At 41.3% G+C, this 8,923-nt stretch overlaps 1 protein-coding gene across 1 annotated transcript; it reads left to right on the top strand.

Annotated features, from left to right (window-relative positions):
• Positions 1 to 3,362: 3,362 nt before the first annotated feature.
• Positions 3,363 to 7,821, top strand: rgcc (regulator of cell cycle). Its single transcript, XM_088315247.1, has 5 exons — positions 3,363 to 3,517; positions 3,577 to 3,753; positions 6,239 to 6,355; positions 6,582 to 6,644; positions 7,227 to 7,821. The coding sequence occupies exons 1-5, from the start codon at positions 3,490 to 3,492 to the stop codon at positions 7,232 to 7,234; spliced, it is 393 nt and encodes a 130-aa protein (XP_088171373.1). The 5' UTR covers positions 3,363 to 3,489; the 3' UTR covers positions 7,235 to 7,821.
• Positions 7,822 to 8,923: the final 1,102 nt, after the last annotated feature.

The following is an 8,923-nucleotide window of genomic DNA, read 5'->3' as shown; positions in this document are numbered from 1 at the left end:
CAGTGAACATTCGTTTGCATGCCGCTGGGCTGTAAACAAAAATGTAAACATCTGTTATACTGCACTCGAAGTTCGATGTTTTTGCGTACGCTCACCTCAAATTCACCTCAAACTTCAGCGGACAACTTTGCAAAAAAGGGCGGTGCTTTGTTTCGTTGTGGCGCTTCGAAATGTTGCGACGCTTTCGGAGCATATGATGCACACTGGTTTAGAATCGGCTGCAGCCAGAACGAAACTAAATTTCTCCGTCCATTCATTGAAAACAACACGCATCGACCTCGCTAACGTTTTAGCAAGACATACTGTCAGCCGCACTCTCTTCCGGTCTGTTGGGCAATTGGCAGTGGATCGTAAACAAAAGATTTGATTGGCTCAGTGACGCCTTTTCCGTATTAACTAGAATTGCAGCGCCAACGTTTGCGAATGCGCCCTGAAAAAAAATCATCATAGATTGGTCATGGGTCCGGTCCGAACCATCCCGCGGTCCGCCATTTGGTGATACCTGGTCTATACAATAGGCGCGTCGCATGACAAGGCGCCTCGTTTGTTTTGGGGAAAATTTGGGACTTTAAAGTGTGCCTTATGGTCGCGACGGAAGTTGAAAAATTACAAGTAATCATGGAATTTTTTTGTGATTAATTAGTTAAATAAATTAATCACTTGACAGTACTAATATGTATATATATATATATATATATGTATATCATAATATAAGGCAATGATAATGGATTTTAAAGAAAAGAGATTTCAAGATTGTTATAATCAGAATGTAAAAGTCTGCAAGCATGAGTACACGGACACTGATGTCTTCTCACGGAGGCCTAAAAGGTCTCATTTTTTGCAACTATGTTGTTTAGGCCCATCACTCAAGTGGCCCCTCGGAGTCAACAGTTCTTTGCAGCTGCAAACACGCAACGCGTTTATCCATTTGCTGGTGGCGTCGAAGCGAGAGAACCCGAGGTGTGAAAGTCCCAGCATGGAGGATCAAGAAGAGAGGTCAAAAAAGCCTCACTTGGACTGTTGATCTCTGCTGAGAAGCAGCTGCTCACCTTTGAAGGTGGTGGACATTCTTATTTTAGGATTGTTTTCATTTCATCAGGGCTTATTGGAACGTCATTACTGGGATCACGCATCTTGGCATTATTTTAGCCAATCAACTACATCTATTCACAGATGTAAATAAAATGCTCAAAATGTAATTCATTCCTAAGGACTAAGAAAGTGGAAGGTCGCAATTCGAGTCTCGCCCGAGACAAAAGTTGTTGCAGATAGGTTAGTCTTCCTCCTGAATATTGCCAAGGTGCCTGGAGGCAAGGTCAGACTCAAGAGGTACAGAACTGTTTCACTCTGACATCTTTTCTTGCATGTGAGTGATGTTATTTTTGTGTGGTGTGCAAGGCAAATCTATACAAACGAGTGGGAGTTGGATTTCCCCTTGAGGATTTATCTGGTCTTTCTGAGTGGAGTTTTTCCAAGTCCTTCCCGTGCTTATGAGAGTTTGCTCATGGTACTCTGGCTTCCGCCCAGATGCACACGTTGATGGAAGCTCAGTTTCTTGAATCTGTGGTACTACTAATTGCCAGCAGATGGCGTGCGGACGTCACATTACCAGGTATATTTTGTGACCTCCTGAAATCCGAATTTCAGAACCCCAGGAGAGGCACCCAGACGTTGAACATTGGAATTCAACATTCAACACTCAAAATGTTTTACATTGATCACATGTGTAAGATATTGTTTACATTAGTTATTTATTGTTGAAGAATATAACAACGTTTTGAGTGACATGATATTGGTGTGGTAAAACTATTGCTCGATATACATGTATAAAAAAAATACAAGTTGCATTGAATATTAAGTGTGTTAATAATATGAAGAGCTTAGAGGGGAGAATTCAATGTAAATAAAAGTAGCATAATCTTCAATGGAGAAAAATATGTTAACTTCTATTTTTTGGTTGCGAGTGGACATAATTACATTATGTGTGTCTCTGAATTTAATAACAAGGCGTTTACATTTCCAGTGCACAGCATGTGAATGGACAGATCAATTTCAGATTTTTAAATGTTTTGTTTTATTTTGTTTTATTTGTTTCTGGGGTTTTGCCCCCTATTTCCCTCATTTTGGGCGGGCAATGGAATCGAATTAATTGCACGTGATCAATTACAGAGCAATGAAATTCAATGACCAGCAGAGGGAGGCAGAACGGAGAAGTCTGAAGTACCTAAAAAAACGGGGCCGTTTTTATTGGACAAAAAAAGAACATAAGAAAAGGGAGGGGGGACCAAAACTCTGCATGCACAAAAACCTGAAAAAACATAAGAAGAAGAAAGAAGAAAAATACAAAGAAAGAGAGGAGAAATAGTAAGAAATCCCTCTTAATAGCACGGCAACACTGCTATAGATTAAGTTATGGTCACAAATATAAATGATGAAGTGTATCTGCAGTAACCAACCTGCGAAGTAGAGAAGGGAACATTGGATAACAGTGCTGTTCAGTTTTTTTAAGAAGAGATTTTGCATTCATCCATTATCTGTTCCGCTTCTCCTCATACAGGTCGCGGGCGAGCTGGAACCTATCCAAGCTGTCTTTGGACAGTAGGCGTAGCACACCTTGAATTGGTTGACAGCCAATCACGGGGCACACAGGGAAGAAGAACCACTCCCATTCACAATCGCACCTCGAGACAATTTTAGAGCATCAAATCAACCTACCATGCCTGTTTTTGGAACACATACGGAAACCGAAGTACCCAGAGAAAACCCAAGCTGGCACGAGGCGAACATGCAAACTCCACACAGGAAGACCGGAGCCCGAATTCAAACCGTTGGCCGCGCTGCTATAAGAAAGGATATTGTTGGGGGAAATTATATCTGTTGCTATTTTCTGCAAAATTAAGAGAACATAAACATCTACCAAAAAACACAAAATCAAAAAGGAAACCCCCCAAATCTGATGTACACACTTTATGTGTTGTTGTGGGCAGCAAAAATAAAAAAAGACGTTGCCCACGGGCCAAGAAGTTGTTTTCTGTGCCCTAAATTAGGGTCGTAATTGTGCACAATAATGACAAAATGTTTCATTATTCTAAACAGTCTACTTTGTATTTGTTAGTGTGACACAGTCATTTCATTTCTAAGGGTCACAGTCAACCCAATAATGAAAATCTGCACAGCAACAAGTTGATGAGTATAAATATACATGGCTGCATCACTCCGTCTGACACAACTTGTTTACTAACACTTTTTTTTATGTGGAAGGCGTCAGGGAAGTGTAACTTCAGCCGTGTGACACACACACTCACATACGCGCGCTAACCCCGCCCCTCCCTTGCAAAACTCTTCAAAAGCAGGAGCGCGCACTTTGGTACGACGAATTCAAAACCTTCCGGAGAGAAGAACACACCAAGGCTGCTTGGGAGTTAAACGGACGCACGTAACACACCCAACACACGCGCGCGCGCAGTACTGGATATTCTCAAGGGAACTATGAAGTCTCCAAAACTGGCGCGCAAAGGTAAATTGGTACAATTCCACTGTGTGCGCTCATAGACTAACTTTTCTCTATACTTGCAGTCAAGCTAGTGGTGGACGTGGACGACTTGGACGACGTGCTGTGCGAGTTCGACGCCGTCATCGAGGATTTCACATCCCCGATGGAGAAGCGTCATTTTCGCTACGACGAGCACCTGCGCAGCGCCAAGAGGCGGAGCAGCGCCAGCGTCAGCGACAGCGGCATCAGCGACACCGACAGTGAGTTGAAAACAACCTGTTCTACTATGGTGTATTGTTTCAACTCCTTAACTCAAGTTAAAGTAAGTCAGTTGGCCTAAAAGGAACTTTTTAATTTGTTTTTTAACTTTTTTTTTTTTTTTACACACAACAGCCGTTTGATAACTTGGCATACGTAATACATTCCCACTTGTATTAACACACATAGAGTTCAGATTGAGAACACCAAAAAAAATGAAAAATAAAATAATAATATGACTGGACAGAGATGACTGTCAGCTAAATTCTGCCAGGATAAACAGGACAGAAATGGCAAGTTGCTCTGCATGAGCAAAATAAAACGTCAAAATTAAAATGTTAAATTAGTTAGTCGTACCAAATTTTGCGCATTTGCCACAAATATTATACAAACAAATAAATACTGTCATATTTTAATTTTAGGGCTTACACGAGCTCTACAACTGTGGTCCCCAACCTTTTTTTTCCCAATCACTTTTCAAAATAAAATATTTTTTGGTCTCAGATAATCAATAAACTGAAAGTCATCTAAATTTTGTATTCTTTCATCATGTGTCATTAGTCAAAAGTGGCCCGCAGCCCAGTTTTTGTGGCTCAACTACTTTGTACAATTTGGGTGACAACATCAAACAATCCTCTAAAGTAAGGCAATGAATGGGGAATATCTTGCTCAATATTCATTTCATGTATTGTTTATAGACCATTTATTTATACATTATTTTATGGCTATATGTATGTATGTACCTTTACATACAATCCAATAGTCATCCATCCATTTCTTTAGCACTTGTCCCTATTAGGGCTGCAGGTGAATTGGAGCCTCTTCCAGATGTCTTTGGGCAAGAGAAGGGGTACATCAGCCTGGATTGGTCGCAAGTAATTCACAGGATATTTATCATTAATCAGGTTTCCCTGCGACTGTCAGGCGACTACTTCAGGGTGTACCTTGTCTCTCGCCTAAAGACAGCTGAGGTCAGCTCCAGCTCATCCGTGACCCTGATAATCAGTCTACTACATGTATGTATGCTTTATTTATATAGTATGAGATATAACTTTATTGTCATTTATATTTTTGGATATATGTTGTTTCAAGGGCGGAACATTGGTCAAGTGGTTCGCACATTTGGCTTATATTTTTGAGGTTGTGGGCTTCCTATGTGGAGTTTCCATGTTCTCCTTGTGCTAGTGTGGCTTTTGAATGGTTGTTTGTCTGTTTGGGCCCTGTGATTGGCCGATGGCCAATCCACGGTGTAGTACACTGCCTCGAGAATGGCCTCCAGCTAACTTGCGACGACAATGAGCACAAAGCAGTATTAAAAATGGACGGATGGAATTGTATACGGCACACAATATTATCATCCATTCCATTTTGAATACTATTATAGTTCATGTTTTCAATTTAAAGGTAGCATTTTTTATACTGCTGTTGCGCTGGATCGCCTTAGATGTGTGCAGGTGTACCTATCACACACACATGCGTAAGAGCATTGGAGTGTCTGTGTGGATGATTTACAAATTTCCCCGTAACGCTATTTAAAAGCTAGCTGCCGACTCTATTGTAAGCATCACAGCCAGGGAGCAAATCTTGCCGTCTGTGTGTGTCTTTGGACTTGAATGTTTAAATTCAATTTGGTGCATCATGCAACTGTCTTTTTAGTCACATATGTCACATAATGCAAACTCTCAGAGGTTAAAGCAAGTAGAACACGCTGGTGGACATTTACTGAGAGATGCTTGAGAGCCACAAACAGGGGAGCGTCAGCTTCATGTTCTTTCCTTTTGCGTGGTTTTGTGGCGACATGTGATCCACTAGCATCAAAGTGTCAGCTTTGAGATTTCTAATGGTACGAGAGAGGAACACTAGACACATGATGCCAGGCCATTAAAGATACCTCACAGGGGTATTTTTAAAAAATGATATGCTGGATACATTTTTACGAGATTTTTTTTTTTTTTTTAGCGTTCTAGAAAACAGGTCACAGTTCTATTTGAAGCACATTCTCGTGTTTGTAGTAGAAGTGTACTTTGCAGCACAACATGGAACAAAATTGTATCTGTTGCATCAGTTTTAATGAAGCTATGACATATTATTACGATTTTTTTTTTTTATCAAGTGGTTAACAAAATGTTAATTCATCAACTTTCCAAATTAGATTCGTGCAGGAGTGGGAAATGTAAATTAATTCTGATATATTCTAAGTATTTCTGAGTTAAATGTTTTTGGGGCTTTTATGTGTTGGTAGAAATCCGTGGTGGGCTACATCAAATGTTCAGGAGTGCTAAAAATGGCCACAGTTGGCTCGACGTGTTTTCCTGAGTTGTGGTAGTGTGTATAAAAATATGTGTATGCGTGTGATAGAAGCAGGAGGAGGAATGTGATGATTACAAACTCCGGTTTGTTCCAGTGACACACATGACAGTGTTTGTGAGTTGATTGACAGGCCTACTTTGGATTCATCTAACCAGGACTTGTGTGTTTCTCTCTTAGGCGCTGACTCGCTCAACAGAAACAGCTTCAGCTTGAGCGACGAAAGGCTCCACTCGCCCACCGCGATGTCCCCGATGAGCGGCACCTCATCCTCACCGTCACTGATGTCGCCAAAACGTGAGTGCATGCGCTTCATGCTTCCACGTTGCATTCAAGAAAATGCTGGGAATTTGGATTTTGAAGAAGTCAATGATTCGAGGACGCTTTTATTGTCAGTGCTGTAGAACAAATAAACGTCAAGTCACGTAAAAACAAATGGCTAACACGCACTTCCGAGTTTTCAGTAATGTACGATTTAAAAAAAAAATGTGTAAAGCTAACTCTCTGTCTGTTTTCCTCATAGCCAAACTGGGCGACACTAAAGAACTGGAGGACTTCATTGCCGACCTGGACAAGACATTAGAGAGTAAGCACCAATACTGTCCAGCTTTCAAAACCACTGTTTGACTACTTTGTTACCAGAGCTGGGCACTTGAGCCTTTTTTGATGGTCAGTCCCCCGCCCTCTTTACCGTTCTGGCAACGACCCTCCGGTCTTATTCATAAAAATTTTGCAAGGTGGATGAATACCCATTAATGCGTACATTTTACAGGATCGCTGCGTAATAAGAAGCCCTGAGGAGTACCCTTGCATGAAGTGTGGCTTGACAGGCTCGCTGGGGCTGCTTTAAAATCTTTTACTGCAGGCTTGTGAGTGTCACAACTTGCTTTAGTACATGAGGAATGTGCGCCCTCCAAGCTAAAGAGGAGGCAAGAAGGAGTTGTCTGTGTTTGCCTTGCTCAATGTTGCTCTTTCACAGCTCGTGCCGGACTTTGGAAGGCAGAGGCGCTAAGGGCGGGCAGGCGAGCACCCTGTTAGTCCTGGTGGATTGCATGTTTACTGGGGCCACGGGTGTTTATGAGGCCCTCGCCAGTGAAACGCCACTTTTAGAAGAAGCCGTTGGACCAAATGAGTCTAATCAGGTCTGTCTTTTCCTGTCCACTCTCAGGCATGTGACGTGGGCGGCTGGCGGCCATCTTGGATCATAGCCATGAATGAAAGACCGAGCAGGAGTCTGGACCCCCCACAACACCTGCCTGCCCCCCTCCTGACTGAACCACCCTCCAACAGGATACAGCTGCTCAATGGCTCCAGGTTGTCTTGCAGTCTAGTCGGCGCTCGGCTAGCTCACGTCATTTGGCGAGTGGCCCCCAAAGGACCTCATCCGAATTAGCAGTTCAGTTGGAACACTTGCCGGTCACGTGATTATAAATGTTTAGAAGTTGGGGGGATCCACACTGGAATATTATTATTATAACTAACTATTATTATTATTATTATTGTAATATTTCAGTTCACTCCTTCATGAAAAACTACAATGGGACAGCGATGTTTTTGTAAAAGGAATATAATTTGTAATTTTATAAAGCTTCATTTTGTAAATGTATTGCTCTTTTGTGAAATATATTTTTGTACATGTAAATAATTAGTATTAAATGGTCTAATTAAGTTGGCTGAAAGAAAGTTTAATAAAAACAGAAAAGTAACTATGTATTTAATACAGCTAATAACTGCCAGAGATTCTATTAAAGTATGATTCTTTTCATATTATGTTTTGTGTCTTTATTTTTACTTTTTTTGGAACATGCAAATATACAAGTTACATATGTGTGAATTGATATGATAAGATATACACAGGACAAGCACTACAGAAAAAAAAAAAACACCTTTTGTGGCTTCTACCGATAGTGAAATATAGTCTCTAACATATGCTAACTTCACTAGCATCTCAAGGATGTTTAGTTATTGATGACCCTGTAATTTAGAAAGAAATCGAAAATATTAGAAACGGGAAGGCAGGTGTCAGTCACTGCAAACCACATCCTCAACAACACAATTAAATGACGTTTCTAACGAAACGACCCATTATTATCGTTGCACAGGGCAGAATTTTTGACATCATTTGTGACTGTGCAGGTGCACTCAATGAAGTGTTTAGGAACTTGTTACTTCCTCTGCTTGTCCTGCCTACCATTACATCATTTTAATGTTTGGCCCAGAGCAACAGAATGCACGTAACACCACAGTGACCGGTGGAACGCTTACACACACACGCATCCACGCACACACACTTACACACATGCACACGCGAATAGACATACAGGAATCAACCCGTCACCAACACAGGCACTTATGAAACTCGGGTGGCAACAAGGTCTATTTGCAGAGGCAAGGGGGACACGGCGCTGAGCAGGTGCGACTGAGATAATATGTTGGACGTAACCGCTCCTAAATTGGGGTTCAAAGAGCAGGGAAACGGGGCATGCAAGGCTTCTTTCTATATTGGCTGCAGAGTTTTGGAGCAGGTGCAGACACACTTGGGACCAATAAATGTCTACGCAGCGGCTAACGGCTCTCCCTCCCATTGCTTTTTATTGCTGATTCTGATTCTGATTCTGACCACTTGTGAATGAGGGCGGATCGGTGCTGAGTTATATTATAATTCTACGAGCTTAAAAATTTAATATTATAAGAGGAAAAATGTACATACATTTTTCAATATTACAATTTACAAGCAAAAATCTGTGATGATACTGTAACATAATAAAGTCTTTTGTAGTCAGTTTCAAATAACGCGTCCCAAATCCAACCGCAAAGCTGTAGTTGACATCGACTAGGAGCAGTCATATCATTTTAAAATCCAAA

The sequence above is a fragment of the Idiotropiscis lumnitzeri genome, chromosome 14 (assembly GCF_059441095.1).
Source record: "Idiotropiscis lumnitzeri isolate Australia: NSW breed Sydney's pygmy pipehorse chromosome 14, RoL_Ilum_1.0, whole genome shotgun sequence".
Taxonomy (NCBI): Eukaryota; Metazoa; Chordata; class Actinopteri; order Syngnathiformes; family Syngnathidae; genus Idiotropiscis; species Idiotropiscis lumnitzeri.
Note: the sequence above shows the minus strand (reverse complement) of the source record. Positions and strands in the feature narration are given on the sequence as shown.

What these genes read in the sequence shown, in the direction of transcription:
- rgcc (XM_088315247.1), top strand. Translation starts at nt 3,490, where the DNA reads ATGAAGTCTCCAAAACTGGCGCGCAAAG. An exon ending in CGGCATCAGCGACACCGACA is followed by an intron (nt 3,754 to 6,238) that starts GTGAGTTGAAAA and finishes TTTCTCTCTTAG; the next exon opens with GCGCTGACTCGCTCAACAGA. An exon ending in GTCACTGATGTCGCCAAAAC is followed by an intron (nt 6,356 to 6,581) that starts GTGAGTGCATGC and finishes TTTTCCTCATAG; the next exon opens with CCAAACTGGGCGACACTAAA.